This window comes from Leptodactylus fuscus, chromosome 6, assembly GCF_031893055.1.
Source record: "Leptodactylus fuscus isolate aLepFus1 chromosome 6, aLepFus1.hap2, whole genome shotgun sequence".
NCBI lineage: Eukaryota > Metazoa > Chordata > Amphibia > Anura > Leptodactylidae > Leptodactylus > Leptodactylus fuscus.
Genome location: NC_134270.1, coordinates 140,187,845 through 140,211,521, shown reverse-complemented (window position 1 = coordinate 140,211,521; position 23,677 = coordinate 140,187,845). Strand labels below are relative to the sequence as shown.

General features: G+C 43.2%; 1 protein-coding gene across 3 annotated transcripts in view; it reads left to right on the top strand.

Annotated features, from left to right (window-relative positions):
- The window catches only part of TNRC6C (trinucleotide repeat containing adaptor 6C), a 205,636-nt gene that overhangs the window by 77,924 nt on the left and 104,035 nt on the right, over positions 1-23,677 (top strand). For all 3 annotated transcript variants that reach the window (XM_075277361.1, XM_075277360.1, XM_075277359.1), the window contains exon 3: positions 20,752-20,819. In XM_075277361.1, coding sequence (XP_075133462.1) covers positions 20,752-20,819 — 68 coding nt within the window. The remainder of the gene's footprint in view (positions 1-20,751; positions 20,820-23,677) is intronic.

The window sequence follows — 23,677 nt, the reverse complement described above, 5'->3', positions numbered from 1 at the left end:
ATGGACCCTGAGAAGGTCAGGGCAGTCTTGGAGTGGCCGCGACCCGAGAACCTAAAGGCGGTCCAACGGTTCTTGGGGTTCTCCAACTATTATCGCCAGTTTATCAAGGGATTTTCTGAGGTTGTGAAACCTATCTCGGACTTGACTAAGAAGGGGGCTGACTGTGCTAAGTGGTCGCCAGAGGCGCTAGCTGCGTTTGAAGAACTGAAGAAGCGATTCTCGTCCGCTCCCATTTTGAGACAGCCGGATGAGAGGTTGGCCTTCCGAGTGGAGGTGGATGCCTCCTCGGTGGGGGTGGGAGCAGTACTTTCTCAGGAGTTCGAGGAGGGTACGCATCCCTGTGCCTTCTTTTCTAAGAAATTCTCTGCCTCTGAACGGAATTATGACATCGGAGATAGGGAACTACTAGCAATAAAACTAGCGTTCGAACATTGGCGTCATTTCCTGGAGGGGGCCAGAAGGCCAGTCCAGGTATTTACTGACCACAAGAATTTGATTTATCTTGGGTCGGCGAAGAGATTAAATGCACGGCAGGCCAGATGGGCTCTATTTTTTGCGCGGTTCCATTTTAACGTGACTTATGTGCCGGGTTCAAAGAATGTTAAGGCTGATGCTTTATCCCGGTATATGTCGACTGAGGAGGAACGAGAGACGCCTGCCACTATCCTTGGGGATGGAGTGGTGGTAGCAGTATTGGGCTCGAAATTGGAGAAGGCCTTGATCGAAGCGCAACACGCTGCACCTTCCAAGATACCTAGAAACAAGCTTTTTGTCCCAACTACTCTCCGACAAAGTCTCCTGAGGGAGTGTCACGAGTCGGTTCTTGCTGGTCACCCGGGGGTTTCAGAGACCATGAGATTGGTGTCTAGGAATTTTTGGTGGCCAGGGTGGAGTAAGGAGGTCTTGCAGTTTGTTCAAAATTGTTCGGTCTGTGCAAGAGCCAAGGCGTCGCATACCCGTCCCCACGGTCTTCTACATCCATTGGAACCTCCTAAGGCACCTTGGACTCATCTGTCTATGGATTTCATCACGGGCCTTCCGGTGTCTAAGGGTTTTACGGTCATTTGGGTAGTCGTTGACCGCTTCACGAAAATGTGCCATTTGATCCCGTTTTCCAGGCTGCCATGTGCCAAGACACTATCAGAAGCGTTTATTAAAGAAATTGTAAGGTTGCATGGTCTTCCGGAGGAGATCGTTTCGGACAGGAGACCGCAATTTGTGGCTAAATTCTGGCGGGCTTTTTGCAGCAGGTTGGGAGTTACACTGTCGTTTTCCTCCGGGTTTCACCCAGAGTCTAACGGACAAACAGAGAGGAAGAATCAGGATGTGGAACAGTTTTTGAGGTGTTTTGTTCGAGAGAACCAAAATAATTGGGCTGCCTTTCTCCCCCTGGCAGAATTTTCCCTAAACAACCATGATTCCAATGCCACAGGTACCACACCTTTTTTTTGCTCCGGTGGTAGACATCCTGTTTTCGGAGTATTTTCTTCCATTTCTTCCCCAGTTCCGGAGGAGGAGCTATTTTCTAAAAAGCTGCAAGGGGTATGGTCCCGTATCCGAGAGAATTTGGTGCGGGCGTCGCACCAGGCTAAGGTCCAGGCGGATCGGAAGAGAGGAGAGTTGCAGTTCTTCCCTGGTGAGATGGTTTGGTTGTCCACCAAGAATATCAGGTTGAAGGTTCCTAGCAAGAAGCTGGGTCCCAGGTTTGTGGGTCCTTTTAAGATCATCAAGATGGTAAATGAAGTGGCGGCGCAGCTGCAACTACCTAAAAGGTGGAAGATAAACCGGGTGTTCCATGTCTCCTTGTTAAAGAAGGCCAAGAAGGGAACGTCTCCAGTTAAGGTTCCACCAGTTTCTGAGTCCGGGGAGTATGAGATATCCCGAGTTCTGGATAGCAAATATGTTCGGGGGAAGCTACGGTATCTGGTGGCATGGAAGGGATACGGTCCTGAGGATAATTCTTGGGTCCTGGAGTCGGATATGTCAGCCCCCAGACTCGTGGAGAAATTCCACAAGGAGTTCCCGAAGAAGGATGCTCCTAGAGAATCTGGAGTCTTCTCCTTGAGGGGAGGATCCTGTTAGGAGTATTTAGGTTCTTTACTTTCTATTTTTCTTACCTGGGGAGTTTTTGGCTGCGCAGTGTCTGGGGTGGCATCCTGGCGCTGCGGGGTTGTCCTGTTGTGGGTATTGGTGCACACCTTCTGACTTGCACGTGCGCACTGATGGTAGGCAGCTTTATCTCCTGGTTGATTAGTCTGTCCTCCCATTTGCACCTGGGAGGAGTGGTCTCTACTCTGTATTTAAACCCATGCCTCCCATGGTTCTGTGCTGAGTGTCGCTTTTACAGAGCTAGGCCTTAGCAGGAGGAGTAGGTGGTGTTCTGGGATAGAGGAAGTTCCGTGGTTGGTTTTTTGGGAGGTTTGGGTGAACGAGTTGGTTTGTGTGTTTTCCCTTCTGTGTTCACCAATCCTCCCTCTGTGTATAATTGACTGTGTGAGTGAATTGCCTTATCCTTTGATTTCTACTCAGTTTCCCTGTGTTTGTTTCCTAGTGTAAGGTTCCTTCCCATATTGGTTTGGGGGAATCCTTTCCCACATTTTTCCTGTGTGCTGCTTGTGTTGTTAGTCAGCGCACACCCTTGTCAGTCCCTGTCAGTAGCAGCTTCACTTGTTCGTTAGGGGTGACTCCCTTTAGTCTCCAGTCCCTAGAGGTCTTATAGGGCATTCCTTCTCCCACTTCCCTCTAGGCCTACAGAATCAGTGAGAGAGGAGCTGTCGGGGTCAGGCTTAGCCTGAGTACAGCCGACCCACACCCGTGAGGCAGGGACCGGGATAGCTAGTGGGAGTAGTGCAGGGCGAGATTCCCTACTGCTATCCCTTAGCCCCGTTGCAGCTACCTGGACTGACATAACAGTACACATCACAGTTATGTCTCTAGACCCTGTTCATTTTCAGTATACACCTAATGTGATTGGGGTTCTCCAGACTCTCCAACCAAAGATATATGTTGGACAGGTGAGGATCAGGCACCTGGGTTACAACTAGCTGGTCCTTTTGATCTTAGGGAGATACTTCCTCCCTGCTCCTACATAGTACTGCTCGAGCTAGCATGCATATGAATGAACAAGCAATCGCGTATCCCTTTGGAATGAAGTGAGAGTCACACACAGTGCCATGACTAAGGTATGCAAATGCAATTGGGCCCATAATCCAGGGGGTTCTTAGGTACCTCTCACTACACCTACTTTAATTTAGCAGCCTATGTATCATAAATCCTCCTCTCCAGGAGACGTGAGGACCATTGTTTTTTATGTTTACCGCCTTCGCCTGACCTCCAATCATTATAATCTAGGATCTGAAAAGACCCCAGAGAATAATAATAGTACGTGGGTGATGTACCCCCAAAATTTCAGATTCTGCTGAACCTGAGGTTTCTGCAATATTTGCAACAAACACCATGGGGGCCACGATGGGACATAATACTGTGTGCAGGGGCCAGTATATTATACTGTGTGCAGAGACCATCATGGAACATTATACAGTGTGCAGGGGCTGCTATGGGACATAATACTTTTTGGAGGGGCCACAATGGAATGTAATACTATGTGTAGGGGTCACTATGAGACCTTATACTGTGAACAGGGCCACAAAAGGACATAAAACTGTGTGCAGGGCCATGATGGGACATAATACTGTTTAGAGGGGCCATGGATGGACATAATACTGCGTGCAAGGACCACAATGGGGCATAATACTGTGTGCAAGGGCCACGATGGGACATCATACTGTGTGCAGAGCCACGATAGGATATAATACTGTGAACTGGGAGCACAATGGGACATAATACTGTGTGCAGGAGCCACGATGGGACATAATACTGTGAACAGGGGCCACAATGGGACATAATACTGTGTACAGGGGCCACTATGGGACATTATACTTGCAGAGGAGTCCAGTGGCGGTCACTCCTCCTGGATATCAATGGATAAGGGCTCGTTCACATCTGCACCCGGAAGTCCGTTCTGCAGGTTTCCGTTTCCTGCACAAAACTGGGCAGGGGACGGAAACCTGCAAACATCTTTCAAACCCATTCATTTGAATGGGTTTGAAAAGTGTCCAGCCATGAGCGCTGGTGAGCGTTTTATGCTCTCCGCGGCGAAACCGTTTTTTTTAAACTGGACACAGAGTCGAACATGCAGTACCCTGTGTCCGGTTTAAAAAAAAAAACGGTTTCGCCGCGGAGAGAATAAAACGCTCACCGGCGCTCACAGCCGGACTCGCCATGACAGGAGTGCCGAACACTGGTGTGAACCCAGCGTAAGGGTGCATTCACACGATGTAACGTGCAGCGTGATCTGGCACGTATACGGCGTGTCAGAGTTTGCGCGCCGTAAAAGCTCCCATTCATTTCAATGGGAGTTAGGATCGTATACGCCGTGTTATTTTGCGGCCGCAAAATAATGCGGCGTATACGATGCACCCTAAATGATAAGTTATACTTAATCTTTTCCCACAAACCTATACAACAATCTGTTCATCTCCCCCCACTCTATAATATGCTGCCTGTAGACCACTATGAGGTCTTGTACTGTGTATACAGTATGTTTGTATGCTTGTGTCAATCTACGACTGGAGAACAGATTTTACCCAAAAGAAAAGAGGAACCCTTGTGAGATGGGGCAACATTTGTGTGTACAGGGAGACTGTTGTGCCACTGGGCTTCTTCTATAATGCTATGAAAAGATTTCTAAGCAGTCTATTAGATCGTGAGAAACTGCTAGAATTTTCTGCACTTGGGAACTGTCTTAAGGCCCCATGCACAGGAGTGTGCATCTGATGTGGGGCTGAGTTTGCAGCAGTCTCATTCGAGTCTCATCCGAGTACATTCCATGATGTTCTCACCTCTATAAGAGCTTCCATTTCATTCTGTTCCAATGACATGGAGTAGGATTGGACCTGTGCTATAATCATCCATGTCATTGGAATAGAATGGAATCCCCCATAGAGGTGAGAGCATCAGGGAATGCACCCAGTTGACACTTGGATGTCACTCTGCTGCAAACTCAGCCCCACCTCTGATGAGCATACCTGTGCAAATCTTGGGTAGGGAGCCACATCCACATGCCCATGTGGGCCTACCCATTACAACTCTACACAAAATGTGGTCATAACCTGTAATAATGAGAATTATTACATGTATAGGCTCTTAACAAAAAAAAATAAATCCTATTCACCGACAAGTAGCAGCATAATGACAAACAATCATGTTGCACCAAGTAGGAGTTGTTGGAATAGATTGATGATGATACTGTATGTAAGGGATTACAATGTTACAGTGAACAGAGAAGTTCATTGGATAAAACTGTACAGAGTGGAAGCTCTAGTACCCTGCTGGGATACATCCTTCGGATATAAGATGTGATATAGTTGGACATGGAGGTATACACATTCTATATGGCATCCTGCGGCAAATTTGCCCACAGATGTTGCAGCTCGGCCTATAGATCCTGCACACTCTTAAGTTGCCAAAGTTGCTGTCCTAGTTGGTCCCATAAATGCTTGTTTGGCTATAAATCTGGAGAGTGGGGAAGCCAAGGAAGTGTTATAATCTGGCGGAGACATTCTAGGAAACTATAGCTTGATGTGGGTGAGCATTATCCTGCTGAAAAATGTCAGCTGGAAGCCCTGTCATGAGAGGCAACACGTGGTCTCAGAATGTCCTGCACATATCACTGAGCTGTTAGTGTCCCTCTTATCACTACTAATGGTGACCGAGTACCGGACGCAGCGCCGCACCTCCCATGAGGCGACCTGAAGCGAGCGCTTCAGGAGGCGCTATGCCAGGGCCCCAGGGAGGGCGGCATTTTTGCTTTCCTAAGCCAGTCCAGGACAAGCTGTCCTGGACTGGCTTAGCACCGAGCGGTGGTTTGGGGAGGCCACTGAAGCAGCGCTGCTCCAGCAGCCTCCCCTCACGCTCAGGCAGAGAGCAGGTCCTCTCCGTGCCTGCTCTCTGCCTGTGAACGGTGTTAAGCCACACCCCCTTCTGTTTCGCCACACCCCTTCTGTTTCGCCACGCCCCCTCCGCTCCGCCCCCTCCTCCGGGGGGGGGGGGCGCTTTCTGTAGTTCGCCTCGGGCGGCAAAAGGAGTAGGTTCACCCCTGACCGTACGCAATGGTGTCCCATATCATCACACCAGCAGTAGGGACGGTGTGTTGCTCCTCAGCATGAGGTCTCCAGATTCGGTGTATATCAGAAGATTCTATACCCTTTTACTATGTAATAATTCCACTTAATTTCCATAAAACAGGAATGACACCCATCATGATACAGGAATTGTTTGCATGATGAACACATAGAAGTCACGTGGGAATCGGTGAACAAGCAGAAATAAATATGACGATAATTACTCCGCAATATAATTATGTCAACAAGATCCGTATCGCCGACGCTTCCGGGCTATGGAGGCGTACTTCATTTACGAAAGAAAGCAGATAGAAAATAGCGACTTAGTTGTTAGTTAATAGAGATCTGATAAGGCAGGACAATTTCTCCTGGCAGAATAGGGAATGAGCATCTTATTTAGAATCTGATACCGTGTAATATACGGCCCCGTCATTTACCGCATACATCAGAGCTGGAGCCATGGCGGCACATTCCTGCAGATGGAGAAGGCAACAACATGACCAGATGAAGGAGAACATTTCACTCCCACTACAAAAAAAAAATCCCGGGCTGCCTCCTAAACCATTAACTTTATCTGGGTTATTATTTGGCGGCACCTGCCTCTCCCACCGGCCCAGCACCTTGTATATTCTAATATCATAAATAAAAGCAGACGAAAGATTTAATTCCTCCGAAAAAAAAACTTCTCTGATCACAGCCGGCCTGGAAGAACTCCCAATAGCAAATTCGCTTATCAGCCCGAACCAGATGCCGCTCCTGCATTACCCCGCATTGCCCTGTGCTCTGCAGCTGCCGGCTGCATTAATATGACAGTGGGTGTTTGCATGCCATTTCTTCAGGGGTAAAAGCCATATTTAACCTGCTTATTCCACACTGGACATAACGGCACAGCGACTACAGGATATAGGACAATCATCTATATCCATATCATATTAAACTGGAATTGGAGGGTCAGGCAACCTTGCGCTATAACCAATGTAAATCCATACTTAAGCCAGGTTTCATGTGGACAAGCAGTTGCCTTGATATTTAATGGTTCTGCATATATGAATACCCTTTTATTAACATATATAAGCACATATATAGGAATATATTGGAGTTTTATTATCCTGTTTAGACATTCATTTTGCATGGATCTGTAATGTGTCATTTGCCTTGAAGAGAGTCCATCAGTCCATTTGACCCTACCAAACCAGTCAAACCACTAGACAGATGCTATAAGAGCAAATGTAATCATATAGATAGGTGTAACTACAGGGTGGAAATCTTACAAGGTGCTATGGGGCAAAACAACTAAGGAAGGGCCATTGTCACTGAAACCTAGGGTAGTATCAATGATAGCAATACATGATGGAAAAGGAAGTGGGAAATTGAAGCCACCATTACTTGCAATGACACCCAGTAATTTCTTTTTGTGTGTACATTATCCCAGTGCTATGTCGTCATAGTATTCTCTCTGTAATATGAAAACACTGCATATATCACCTCTGTACTGTGACATCACTGTGTATATTATCCCTGTACTGTGACATCACTGTGTATATTATCCCTATATTGTGACATAACAGTGTGCATTAGGGTAAGTTCACACGGAGTAATGTGCCGCCTGATGTGGCACGTATATGGCGTGTGAGACTTTGCGGGCCGTATACGCTCCCTTTCATTTCAATGGGAGTTAGTCTCGTATACGCCGCATTATTTTGCGGCCGTGATTTTGCAGCCGCAAAATAACGCAGTGTATACAATCCCGGCTCCCATTGAAATCAATGGAAGCGTATACGGCCCGCAAAGTCTCACACGCCATATCACATCACGCGGCACGTTACTCCGTGTGAACTCCCCCTTAGATGAGAAAGAAACTGCGCTACTCCCAGAATGTTTAATTTACATGCACTTTATTGAGGTTTCTTACACACAACGCTACAGGACAGCGTTTCGGGGAATACCCCTTTTTCAAGTGTACAACCAATATAAACATATCCTTACAGGCGTTTGCCACCATAGAAAGTGGCAGTACATATTTGCTCTGTACTTTTGTATTTACTCTGTGATAACAGTGTCCATTATTCCTGTACTGTGACATCACTGTGTGTATTATCTCTGTACTGTGACATCACTGTGTGTATTATCCCTGTACTGTGACCTTACTGTGTGTATTATCCCTGTACTGTGACATCACTGTGTGTATTATCCCTGTACTGTGACATCACTGTGTGTATTATCCCTGTACTGTGACATCATGGACATCATGTGTCCTCTGGACGCCGATCTGAGTTGAAATCGGGACATACCTCCCTCCAACCGGGACCGCGGGACATGTCACCCAAATCGTGACTGTCCCGCGGAAATCGGGACGGTTGGGAGGTATGCTGTACTGTGACATCACTGTGTATATTATCCCTGTACTGTGACATCCCTGTGTGTATTATCCCTGTACTGTGACATCACTGTGTGTATTATCCCTGTACTGTGACCTCACTGTGTGTATTATCCTGTACTGTGACATCACTGTGTGTATTATCCCTGTACTGTGACCTCACTGTGTGTATTATCCTGTACTGTGACATCACTGTGTGTATTATCCCTGTACTGTGACCTCACTGTGTGTATTATCCTGTACTGTGACATCACTGTGTGTATTATCCCTGTACTGTGACCTCACTGTGTGTATTATCCTGTACTGTGACATCACTGTGTGCATTATCCCTGTACTGTGACATCACTGTGTGCATTATCCCTGTACTGTGACCTCACTGTGTGTATTATCCCTGTACTGTGACATCACTGTGTGCATTATCCCTGTACTGTGACATCACTGTGTGCATTATCCCTGTACTGTGACATCACTGTGTGCATTATCCTGTACTGTGACATCACTGTGTATATTATCCCTGTACTGTGACATCACTGTGTGTATTATCCCTGTACTGTGACATCACTGTGTGTATTATCCCTGTACTGTGACCTCACTGTGTGTATTATCCTGTACTGTGACATCACTGTGTGTATTATCCCTGTACTGTGACATCACTGTGTGTATTATCCCTGTACTGTGACATCACTGTGTGCATTATCCCTGTACTGTGACCTCACTGTGTGTATTATCCCTGTACTGTGACATCACTGTGTGCATTATCCCTGTACTGTGACATCACTGTGTGCATTATCCCTGTACTGTGACATCACTGTGTGCATTATCCCTGTACTGTGACATCACTGTGTGTATTATCTCTGTACTGTGACATCACTGTGTGTATTATCCCTGTACTGTGACATCACTGTGTGTATTATCCCTGTACTGTGACATCACTGTGTGTATTATCTCTGTACTGTGACATCACTGTGTGTATTATCCCTGTACTGTGACATCACTGTGTGTATTATCCTAGATCACTGTAGGAGTAAATACTAAAACATAACTTTTACTAATATTTGTTTAAAATTGGCCTAAATAAAATGATAACACAATTGCAGTATGACTTCACTATTATCAGGCAACAATTAGTATTTTTATTGCCTTCCCTATACAGTCATCTACAAAATAACTTTTTCCCATATGTAGCTCTCAGATAGTTTGTTGAGAACCACACAGTTTACCCCTTGATATCTGTGTGTATTATCCTGTACTGTGACATCACTGTGTGTATTATCCCTGTACTGTGACATCACTGTGTGTATTATCCCTGTACTGTGACATCACTGTGTGTATTATCCCTGTACTGTGACCTCACTGTGTGTATTATCCTGTACTGTGACATCACTGTGTGTATTATCCCTGTACTGTGACATCACTGTGTGCATTATCCCTGTACTGTGACCTCACTGTGTGTATTATCCCTGTACTGTGACATCACTGTGTGCATTATCCCTGTACTGTGACATCACTGTGTGCATTATCCCTGTACTGTGACATCACTGTGTGCATTATCCTGTACTGTGACATCACTGTGTATATTATCCCTGTACTGTGACATCACTGTGTGTATTATCCCTGTACTGTGACATCACTGTGTGTATTATCCCTGTACTGTGACATCCCTGTGTGTATTATCCCTGTACTGTGACATCACTGTGTGTATTATCCCTGTACTGTGACATCACTGTGTGTATTATCCCTGTACTGTGACCTCACTGTGTGTATTATCCTGTACTGTGACATCACTGTGTGTATTATCCCTGTACTGTGACATCACTGTGTGTATTATCCCTGTACTGTGACATCACTGTGTGCATTATCCCTGTACTGTGACATCACTGTGTGCATTATCCCTGTACTGTGACATCACTGTGTGTATTATCTCTGTACTGTGACATCACTGTGTGTATTATCCCTGTACTGTGACATCACTGTGTGTATTATCCCTGTACTGTGACATCACTGTGTGTATTATCCCTGTACTGTGACATCACTGTGTGTATTATCCCTGTACTGTGACATCACTGTGTGTATTATCCCTGTACTGTGACATCACTGTGTGTATTATCTCTGTACTGTGACATCACTGTGTGTATTATCCTGTACTGTGACATCACTGTGTGTATTATCCCTGTACTGTGACATCACTGTGTGTATTATCTCTGTACTGTGACATCACTGTGTGTATTATCCCTGTACTGTGACATCACTGTGTGTATTATCCTAGATCACTGTAGGAGTAAATACTAAAACATAACTTTTACTAATATTTGTTTAAAATTGGCCTAAATAAAATGATAACACAATTGCAGTATGACTTCACTATTATCAGGCAACAATTAGTATTTTTATTGCCTTCCCTATACAGTCATCTACAAAATAACTTTTTCCCATATGTAGCTCTCAGATAGTTTGTTGAGAACCACACAGTTTACCCCTTGATATCTGTGTGTATTATCCTGTACTGTGACATCACTGTGTGTATTATCCCTGTACTGTGACATCACTGTGTGTATTATCCTGTACTGTGACATCACTGTGTGTATTATCCCTGTACTGTGACATCACTGTGTGTATTATCCCTGTACTGTGACATCACTGTGTGTATTATCTCTGTACTGTGACATCACTGTGTGTATTATCTCTGTACTGTGACATCACTGTGTATATTATTGATTGAGAGGGTCTTATATCTTGTTTGGTCTCTTCTTAACATTGTAATTGATGAAATCTAATGAATAAGGATTACTAGGGATCATACTGAAGAGTGTAAGTAGAGGGAATATTTTGTACTGACATATTGTGAAGCACCGCACTACTCCTCTCGCACAAGTCACACAGGGACGCTAATGGCATAGACTTGGAATCAAGTTTTCTTTACGCACAGCGGGTATGGCAAGTTTTTCTTCTTTTTCTTCAGTGAAGAAAAACAAGAAGTAAGAAAAGGAGTATAGTCACCTGACGTGAGTTAAATTGTCTGAATGTCATTAGCAGAAAGTGGAAAGTTAGAGGATCGGGGGTGGAACAAGCAGAGGAACATACGAATAATTAGCATTACATTCTCCTCGGTGGCAGAAGCGGCAGGGATGCTTTATGGCTAGTAGATGTGGCTCTAGTGCCTGCCGTTGGCTGCCATAATAATGATATGATCTAAAACTATGCTATGATCTAAAACTATTCTTAAGACCGGTGATTGCGAGGTGTTGCAAAACTACAACTTCCAGAATGGACTTAGTATACAGAGTACTGAGAGACTCAGAAGAGAGTCCGAAATTTTTTGTGGTTGCCATGCAATGTAGGAGAAATTTATCAAAGGCTTTATGTCAAGGCCAGCGCTACTAAATTTTGTTTACCATGCCCAAGCGCACTACAGATTATATGGTCACTAACTTTTCAGACAATTTAGTTTCATAGAATAGAGTATGTAATTCTGGACCTTCTAGCTATTTTGCAGTTCATTCCCTGGTACTAGGGACATTTTGCCTCCATATATGCAAGGCAAATTCACAATGAGTGTAGGGGGCAGTACTTTTCTCTCTTCACATAGAGAATGCAGAGGGAAGGCCTGATTCTCCTCACAGCCTCCTCATATATCTTCTGCAAACTGCTTTCTCTGTGCAAAGGGCTGAATATTCTGCAAATCTAACAGCTTATAATGTAAGAAAAGTCATCTGTGTACTGCTATCTACTTCTGGTTGCTTGTGTGGTTATAGATGAGATATTATTCATAAACTGCATGAAGCTTTACTGATGGTGCTCATAGATGTCTCTTTTACTGTGTCCTGCCTGCTTGTATTTGCCCTATATCTTTTGTTCAGTGTCCCTGGGTCTGCTATAAGATGATCATTTGAGCTTTTCTCAGAAGAATTAGGCCCGGTTCACATCTGCGGTTGGTAATCCATTCGGGGAGTCCGCATAGGGACCCCCCCCCCCCCGAACGGAATACCTAAAGCATTGACAAGCATTGCGCTTATGAAAGCACACGGACCCCATAGACTATAAAAGTACTTTATGATCTATTTTCCTGTCCACATAACTCATGCAGAGACTGTGCAGAAAGCACACGTACCCCATTATAGTCTATGGGATCTGTGTACTTTCACTGTTCACCGCCTGTCAATGCGTTCGGTCGTCCATTCGGGGGGTCCCCATGTGGACTCCCTGAAACGATTACCAAACGCAGATGTGAACCAGGCCTTAGATATAAAGAAACCAGTAGTAGTTATAATGGATAGGGGAGGGGTAGACAGCTTTTAATTGTATATGCCCACAGCCTCAGAGACAAATGTAAAATGTGCTGCAGCCATAATGTGATTATTAACAGCATAAAAACATATAGGGCATCTTGTATGAATGCTTATATAGTCACAGAATAGACTGCCCAGCAGGTCCCTGCACATATTTCTTTTTTTTTTAAACTGTAGTTTTTAGAGATGAGCGAACACTGTTCGGATCAACCGATCCGAACAGCACGTACCCATAGAAATGAATGGAAGCACCTGTGACGCTGACTTTGCCGGCGGCCGGCCGGTGTCACAGGTGCTTCCATTCATTTCTATGGGTGCGTGCTGTTCGGATCGGCTGATCCGAACAGTGTTCGCTCATCTCTAGTAGTTTTCATTAAATTTTAAAAAAAATTTCAAGAACAACCCTGCACATATTTAAAAAATTTTAGGTAATCTCAGGTACCCTTCAAGGTTAACCCCCATGTAGAAAAATGCACCTAAAAAGCGCTGTATAAAAAAAAAAAAAAAAAGCAATGAAAACATATCACTTTTTTTTCCCCACAGAGTCTTTGCTGCATATTTCTCTACTTTTTTCCTTCTCCCAATTAAATCTATAGGGAAAATGTTCACAATTCTATGGCTAAAATTAACATGCAGCATTTTTCAAAAACAATATGCAGCTAAAATTAACAAAAATGAAATTCACTTTTCTGGTACATTTTTTTCCGCAGTAGTCAAAAACACTGTGTTTCTGCAACATGGGGCTTTGACCTAAGACTGGTATATATGACTCTTAATAAATCACCCCCTATGAGACCAAAAATTGACCACAACAAAAAAGTGTGTACAGTGATCGCACATGGCGGGGGGCATTTATCAAGCTTCCTGTGCCTATTTTTTATTTATTTATTTTCAAATTCTGCCTTTTTTTAAGTTTTACTCTGGGTGTACAAGATTTACGATGTGTTGGAATCACAAGTTCCATTAGGTGGATTTTCTGCAAAATTTATGATGCAAGTGCGCTTTTTCATAAATTCTATGTAGGTAAGGGGCAATTAGGTTAGAAACCCCCATTTAGTTTGTTCACACACGCCAGATTTATTGCAGAAATTTTTACAACTCCTTGTGTATGGATTCCTGTAAGGCCTTATTCACATGTCTGCATTATAACGTCCATATTTATCACACTTCAATCAAAATCTAACATGTTATGTAATGAATTGATTTGATTTTTGCAATAAAGTACGGGATTAACCTACCAAGCTATGAAGTACACATTCCAGTTGGAGAGGGTGGTATTGGGAACATGACCATGACCAAGCAGTGCTCATCCATCTAATGAAGAGTAGTGCGGCTCAGGTCACTCTTCATATATTGGCTTGGCTTTGGATTTTAGTTGGACTATTGCCAATAATGGTCTTTCTGGTAATATGTAGTAGACGCTACATTCATAGGCATAACATGAAGTTCGCCGGTACTCTTGCCAAACTTATTAACATCTCTTACAACTATCCATACTGCCGTCCTTGTATGTTGTAGAGGATCTGTTTTGGGTTCCTTCAGGCAATGGCAACCTCTGCAAGCCCTATAACTACACCCCTGAATACAGCCCCTACTGGGAAGGATAGGACCTCCAGCCTGCACATTTCGGCTCCAAAGAAACAACTTGATTAAAAAGGGCATCTTGTGGAAAGCACGGTTTATGGATGATATTGCTAGAACTAACCGAAAGAAACCTTAAGGCTAAAGCTCCCCAAAGCCAAAACCACAGTTGAAAAGTCTGCGCCATTTTTTTCCTCCACTTTTCTGCAAAATAATTTGCCAGCTGGTGTATCTTTTAACATAGGCTCAAGAATGCCTCCATATGATCGCCCAAGGGACATTTTCTGATTATCTGATGACAATCTGTTTCCCTATTTCCGGAAATGGATTGTCACTACTACTCCCCCTCCATCCACTCAATTATACTTACCATCCATGGCTTCCTCCGGTGAGACAGCTCCGCTTCTTGCTGTCTGTGTGCTATACACTGTGCGCGCCACCACCTGTAATTCACCTCTACTGCACTTCCACCCATGCGCAGTAGAAGTGTCTCATCACTGCTCGGGACGCGTACGGGAACAGTACAGGAGGAGGGACCAGAAGAAGCGAAAGCGGTAAGTATATAATATGGGTCGGGGGTTGGGCTGAGTAGGTAGGTAAGGGTGGGATAGTTAGATAGACAGGGAGGAGAGAAAGGAAGGAGAGGGAAGAAAGGTGAGAGGGTTAGTGTGGAAGTTACATAGGAGTAAGCAGAGATACCAGAAGCCCCCAGAGACGCCCAGAAATCACTCAAAACACAGATATAGGTATATAGGTGCATTTATTACCCCATTAGTAGCATTAACAGAAATTTAAAAATAAATAAATAAATAACTTTTTTGCCCGGAAAATCTCGGATATATGTTTTTAGACTGCTACAAGCTCTGGCCCTGGTGAATATTCCCATTGATTTCTGTAAGGAAATGCACAAAGGAAGAACTTGCGGAGCACATTTCAACTATAGTGTTGTCAGGCCTTTCTTACAAGATAGTGCCATTCTTCATGGGCCCAATGTCCATGCCCCACTGAAAGAGCTGTTTTTCGAATGTCACTTTGAAATCTACGAATGTTTATGGGTTTAGTCACATGGCTCCAACAAAATGGACAAAGATAGAGCCTTTAATTTTTTTTTAACAGACATGAAACACAGTCCATCATAAAAACCCATAGACATTGATGGGTCTTAAGATGGCCGTTACATGGCTGTTTTTTATTGTCAGGTGAATACGGCCTTAGGTCTTAAGCTGGTCATACGCTTCAGATATCTATCAGCCAAATGTTAGTTGGGCCAACTCTTCATACACTCTTCATACACTTGGTTTATTCTAAGCTTTCATGTATTCTGAATAGAGAGAGGGGGATAAGCCATTGCCGGTCACCTCTACTGGTGCTTTATGTCTCCTGAAATTAAAGGATTTGGTGCATTGAAATCCAACAACCTTATCCTTTTTTGCCCCAACATCTGCACCTGATTGAAGTCAGTACACACCCATACAGATGATATAGTTGGCTGGTCCCAAAATCGTCATTGATATATCTTTAGTAGTCCATTGATTTGCAATTAAATTATTAAAGATGGGATTTCTTGGGTGAAAAATCTAGACATTTTTCGTGTCGAGCCCTAGTAGTAAAGAAGCGGCGCAGACAAAGAAATTCTGATCACGAGTCGCAGAAAGGCCATCATCAAATCCAGTGCATGACAAAGCTGAATACCCATGGGAGATCCCAATACACACAGATGAGCACACGGTCTATATGAATCTACTCCACCGCTATGTTCACACAGAGATATCAGGCAGCCTGAATATATCATTCATAGAGGTGTTGATTTACTATGCAAAATAGATTGGTGGAAATGAAAGTTTCATGAAAAATACATATCCGTAGGCATCCTTCAGCCTGTATTATTAATGTGACCTTTCCAGCTGCTCCCCCTCCTCCTCCCGATAGTGTGCCAGTGCGTATAATGAGGAGGTGTGGAATACGACTGGGCTGCACGTACATGGAGGCTGTACAGACTCAAGTCTTCCCGGTTATACTGCCAACCAAGGGACTACATGGAAGCAGCCACAGGATACCCTCAAATGATCTCCCATTGACTCTTAACATCGAGAAGAAAAAAAAAATGTTACTTCAAGTAAATCCATCAAGAATGTGTAATTCGGGATACACTGTACAAGCAGAACCTGAAAAGATTATCTATGATGAGAAACGGCAGTAAAATCACCACTGGCCCCATAGGCACTGAATGAAGCAGTAGTCAAACACTTCACTGTGGTTGTGCAAGGGATTGAGGGTCTTGGGACCCCTGTTCTAGTAAAGAGTGAGAGGCCTAGTGGTGGGGCCTGCAGAGGTCAGACATTTATCACTGATGCCTTTGAAGACTAAATAGAAACTGTATAGCAGCATATAAGGTCCATGTGGTTCTTTCCTAGAGAGACAGGCTATGGGATGCCATGTGGTGCCTCTTGGTGGTACCATATTCTCTGCTAGATGTAGGGCGGATACCGATGTGATGGAAACCATACAATGGAACATGCCACAAACACAATATAGCAAAAGACTTAGATTAAACTGCACTAGACCTTGTTCCAGAAGAAGGTGGAGGCAGCACTGGAGAATTCTCTGGCAGCATTGGGGAGAAGAATAGCCTTTCTTAAGGCTATTCCGACGTGTTATGGAGAAAAAAAACTGATTGAATGATAGGATCCCTTTAAAAAAGGTGAAGAAGCCTCAACTGCAATATCGTCATAAGAAGCGTCAGCTCAATTTTGCAAAAAAGTATAAAAAATGAAAAGTAGAAGAAACAAGGGAGAAGAGGGCTAATGGATCAAGAAATTGAAGGAGCTGTCAAGTTTAGTGGAGGAAGCCTGATACTATGGGGTTGGATACTTGACCAGGATTGATGGTCACATTGCTGAGCTAAATGTGAGTATCCTACAAGATGAGTACTATGGGTATGAAAAGACAACACATTGTTCCAGCAGGACAATGACCTGAAGCATAAGTCAAGATTAGTAAAGAAATGGTTCAATGGCAATGAAATAGAAGCGCTGGATTAGTCCCCAAACCTCAACCCAATTGAACACTTGTTGAAGCTGAGTTGAATAAAAAGCTATATTGTACCCAAGTAAGTCAACCAGTATGCACCAATATTAGGATAGGATTGTAGAAGAAATCTGGGATCAGAGTTCGGTCGAGACATTCTTGAATCTGATCAAGAGCACGAGAAGGATTCAGCCAGTGTTGAAAGCCAAAGGAGGATTTACAAAATAATTAAAATTAAAATTTAGAGTAAATCAGTAACAATGTAGTTACATGACAAGAATTTGCATAATTAATCCTATGCTAAACAGATATATGAATGAGATAGCCAAGATGACTGTCTATAAAATCATGGTAGTCTCATGTCCAAAGCTGTAGTGGATGGTTAGATAAGGAGCCTGAAAGTCACAAATTCTAAACATTATTATCCTTTTGCTTGTCAGTATAAGTTACTGTCATCTGAATTAAACAGCGTTTTCCCATTGCTGAGATATTGAAAAATTTGTCAATATGCAAACGAATCCTTTGTAGCAACGTCAGAATTGACACTTAACTTTTTGGAGCAACATTGATAGTTACATAGGTACATAGTAGATGAGGTTGGATGAAGACATCAGTCCGTCAAGTCCAACCTTTACTGATGTTGTTCTAAAGAGCTAATTTGCATATTGATGGAAGAAAAAATTTCACAGACGATTCACAGACGGAAAACACCATTCAATTCAGGTGACCCTTATCTATCTTCGATGTTCGGATTGATATGTTGGGTTCTGATGACAAACTCCCTTTAATGTCAATATAGCTATGTGAGGGCTTATTTTTTGCACGACTTGTACTTTAATTTGGCACCATTTTGGGGGTACATATAATGTATTGATTAGCTCTTATTAACATTTTTGAGGGACCTATGTGAAAAAATTTACAATTCTATCATTATTTTTTGCATTTTGTTTTCACAAAGTTCAGTATTTTTACTGTCCTACAAGGAGACTTGATCGCTTGATCCCCAGTACAGTGTACTGCAATGCTTCTGTATTTCAGTACATCACACATAGAATCCATAGGTGCAATAGGGAAAAGATCACCCCCTCCCCTTCCAGCCCTTTGGATTTGTTGCAATGATATAACAAAACCTTGGACCCAATTATATCATCGCAATGAATCCAAAGGGCTGGAAGGGAAGAGGGTGATCTTGCCTCTTTACTACCCAATACTGTGATCACCAATGAGCATGACATCTCAGGGGTTAATCCGCCAGAGTCTTTCCTATTCCTGCAGCCAGTTCTGGGTCACGGCTCTATCACACATGCCGTAGGTAACAGTATGGCACTGAGCACGAATAGGTCAAGACAAGTGCCTTGTCTACCATGACATACCAATTCTGGAATTGGTCAATTCAAGTTAATAAATATCGTCCCACAATCCCCGGTCATGAGAATTGTGGTCCTATGGCCCTTGTTTGGGTAGAGTAATAGTCATGCATGCAAGATGCCGCTGTGTTGAATCATTGTCAATCCCAAACACAGTGAATAGAGCGGAGTGGGTGTGCAACCATCCTTCAAATGGGGGACATACAATCTTTTCTTCTCGTGATCAGTAGGGTCCGGCCAGTGTGGATGCCCCCCCATTATAGTCTATGGGGTCCGTGTGGTTTCTTAGCTAACTGCTTTTTAATGAGTTTGGTATTCCATTCAGGGGGCCCTAAGCGGATTCCCTGAACGGAGTACCGAATGCAGATGTGAACTGGTCCTAAGACATTATATACAGCTATTATACAAAGGCTTTGAAGCTGTATTTTTTCCTTTCCATACAATTTAGTTTCCTGTGTTTTATATACTACAGGTATTATCCTTGGATCAGTAAGGTTAACATCTTGTATAGTCATGAGTATTCTCGTATGTATAAAGTGGAGAATATTTCTACCAATCCTCAATGAGGTCAGGATACTGTAATACTCTTTTAGCATAGAAAGAGTTAATACCAGGCCTGTGGGTGGCAGTCATGAAAGTGCATGGAAGAACTGTGACCTGCCCCTGAACTGCCAGCGAGCAGATTACTCACCTAGGTTACTGCACCTCTGCAAAAGGGGGAATTAGGCACAGTCTGGTAATCCTGTTAGCTATGGCCACCAGCAAATAGATCTGGCATGGCCACTGTATTAGGAGGTCTAATGGAGACTGTAGCCAAGCTAAAAACATCTGTAAGAAAATGTAAAAATATATCATCAAATAATATAAAAATACTACAAACCTTACACATCATGGCAAATAACTATTGGCTGTAATGAGATTATTCCTGTAAATTAGAATAATTAGAAAAATATTATTATTATTATTATTATTACCAACTTGGCTATAGCTTGAGAACTAGGAATCTTGACAATTCTGTTCTAATTCAATAGTATTCTATGTATAACTTCTTGGAATTTATTTTTGATGACCTTGAAAATATTACCTAGTTCTAAAATGATGTAAATATTCCAAATTGGATTTTTTTTTATTTTTAAATTTCCCTTATGTTTTTTGAACTTTAATGAAAAATTCTATGAAAAGATACAGTCAATATGTAGATAAGGTTGAAGAAACATTGGTCCAGATTTACTAATAGTTCATATTTACACATGCGCCGGCAAAGGTGTTAAATTTATCTCAGTGGGCGGCGGATGTTGGAGGAGAAATCTGATGGATCTTTGGACTGTCTGGTCTAAGTTTTTTTAACCGCTTTTTAGTTGGCTCAGTTTGAGCCAGAATCTTATAATACAATTTTGGTACATTTTTGGTGGCACGTTTCAGCCACGCTCCCGTATTCTGAGAATTCATATCCACATGTCTAGCTAGTTGAAAAATTTCAGCCCAAACTATATATCCCAACATGTGTTACATTGTGCCAAAGATGAGCCACTTTTATGCCCCAACCACAATATTTTGAATGGGGTTTTAAAGGTGACTGCCGGTGTCCATAAGCAGTCTCTCCGCCTGGACACCGTTTTTCTTTTTCTTTTTTTTTTGCACGGACACAAAGTCGTAAAGGCAGGACTTTGTGTCCCTTCAAAAAAACATGTTTCCCGGCAGAGGCCGCTTACAGACATCAGTGGTCAACTTTAAAAACCCATTCAAATGAATGGGTTTTAAAGCTGACCGCCGGCAAGCCGCCCCATGTCCAGTTTTCCCAGGGTTTTTGATGGAAACCCCGGGGCGGACAGCGGCGGTAGTGTGAAGCCAGCCTAACAACGTACATTTTAGGGCTAAATTCTATTTTATGTAATAAGTGACATTTAACCCTATTTTTTTTCTCTCTTTAGCATAAAATAAATGGATTCAGCAGATCTGATCAGAGTCTTTGTCAAGAAGTCGTGAATACACAAATCAGGTAAAAGAATTAATGTACTGATGTTATCATTTATGTTTATATTGCATCATATAGGAGGGCATATCATATAGATATTGTTATCTATTAAAGTTGGGTTTGTAAGCATTCGGTAGGTTTGAGTGATCGGAATCGGAAAAGATCGGCTCCTGATCGGCGATTGAGTAAATTTCACGATCGCGATCGGGTTACAATCCGCCCAAAAAAGATCGGGAACGGAATTCCGATCCCGATCACTCAACTTACCTGCACAGAATCACTGCCGGTGCCGCTCCCCGTTCTTCTCACTTCTCTTCTCTCTCATTCACAGGCCTTCAGAGCAGCATGCCCGCCTCCACCTCCCAGGCTAGTGTTAGAGATGCTGGGAGAAGGCAGGGCTTGTGGCTTAAGAGAATGTGGGTACTGGGAGGGGAGACATGATGCACTCACGTCTCACCGCCCTGTACCGGCCAACACTCTCTTAAGCCACAACAAGCCCCACCTACTCCCAACATCAGTAACACTAACCTGGGAGGCGGGGGCGCACACAGCACTCTGAAGGCCTGTGAATTAGAGAGAAGAAGAGCGAGAAGGACGGGGAGCAGCAGTGCTTCTGTGCAGGTAAGTGAAGGGGACTAAGTAGCCAGGGGATTTTTTAATCACTACACAGCGTGGAGTCCAAAAATTGAAGCGTTCAATTTTTGGACTCCATGCTGTGTAGCGAATAGGATCGTTTTTAAAATCCGATCTTCGATCATTAAAAAATCCCATTGATTTGCATTAGGATCGGAATTGGGATCGGGATCGGGTTCAGATGGAAAATGAACGGAAATCGGATTTTAAAAACAATCCTGAAATCTCAAGCTCGGCTCAACCCTAGCGTTTGGTTATTGTTCAGCAGAATTTGCAGTCTCGGGTGTAAGGAAATTGCAATAGGAGAAATTCCCCAGTAGCTGCTGGTGAACCCTGGGTGAAGGGGCACAACAAGACAGTGAGCCCTAAGCTGAACCCATCACTGCCCCTATCTGCTTGCCTCACTGCCCTAGGCGGCAGAGGACAACTGGCTGACAAGGCGTTCCTCTCTCTCTCTCTCTATATATATATATATATATATCAACAAAGAACGCAAGACAAACAACAAAGGGAGGTCAACTAGCCAAGGGTCCGGTAACAGTCAAGCAACACAGTACAAAATCGTAATCCAAGAGAATAGTCATATGGGAAGCCAAGGGTCAGAAATCAGTAATACAATAGTAGCAGAAAGAGGAGCTTAGCAGCGACAAAGTCTAAGGAGAGAGTCACAATAGCCTGTATGGGCTGATGGCTTGTATATAGGAAGCCAAAGACCCATCCTAGGATTGATTGGAAGACAGGCTGTCAATCACACAGGTAAGGCAAGAATTAACTATTTAATGAACATGGCGAAACAAGGTGCAGGAGAAGGATCTGGTGGAATTTCAATTATAGAGATGGGTAATAGAGCAGTGTTCACACAGTGCCATGAAAAACTCTAAGCAAAGAATCAATCTGTACACACCTCCTGCGCCGCAGGGTGCACGCGGAGGGTAGCGCAGAGACACGAACAGGTAGAGATATTACATCAGCATTATGCACATAGTTGTAAACTAATACCAAATAGTCTTCAGAGCCTCATAGGATGGGCCCAATTCCACTTTCACCACCTTTAGCTATGTGTTCGGAACATAGAGTACTTATGAATATTTTGGTCTCCTTTCTGTAGCATGTAACATAAAATGCCCAGTATTACATAGTAACATAGTAGATAAAGTTAGATTAGTTCCTGAGGCAACAGGGATGGGAGTAATAGTATGGAGTCCCACTGTGGGTTGCTGATACCCCACTAGGTATGAGGGGCGGCCAGGAATTTATGGTAACTTTTTGCCTTTTCTCTCCACTCCAATAAATCTATACTCTCCCTCACCCACTATATAAGGGGGCAGATATGATGCATTACTAGGATCCATTTCTACCTGTATGTTGGTGGCTCCTGGCTTGGAGGCTCTGATAACCTCAACTTCTCCTCCAAATTTCCCTGTTCTTTGTACTGGCTAAATATAGTTTTACATGTAGATCAGATCACCTCTAAAGATGGACAAGTCCAAGTTTTGTAGCCTCTTAACATAAGATTTTCCATCCCATGCAATAACTTGATTGTCCACATTTACACCCTCTCTAGTTCTCAGATTTTCTCTATAGTATGTAAAGCCCCAAACTGAATCTCATGAATATTTGGGCTCACAGGGGACTTATAGAGCTATAATATTACATTGAGGTCTTAGGTTTTTTTCTATTTTTATACACTTCTTGACACTGTGTACTACTGCTTGCTGGTTACATGGCTACCTTGAAGAGATTGGGTCCTTGGTTCAAATCTAACCCAGGACAACATTTGCGTGGAGTTTGTATTTGTTCCCTGTGTTTGTATAGGTTTCCTCTTACATGGCAAAATATACTGAAAGGTAAGTTGGCTTTCTGGAAAAACATGCTGAATTACTATATATATATATATATATATATATATATATATATATAATCTCAACATTAAATTACTGCCACGTTCTTTCCTATGCTTCCTGGTTATCACAGTCATTCTATAATATTTTACAATTTATCCAATATTTTACAATTTACCTCAGTTTTAAGTATAACATAGTAACATAGTAGATGAGGCTGGATGAAGACACAAGTCCTTCCAGACCAACTTATAAAACTACCAAAATAATCGAAGGCAAAAACCCCACCAGGCTGACGCCAATTCCTCCCCAACTCCAGCAGATGTCAGGAAAGGGTTAACACTTGTGTCAAGTACTGATCCCTGTGGCACCCCAGTGGTAACCCAATCTCAGCATTTCCCATTATTA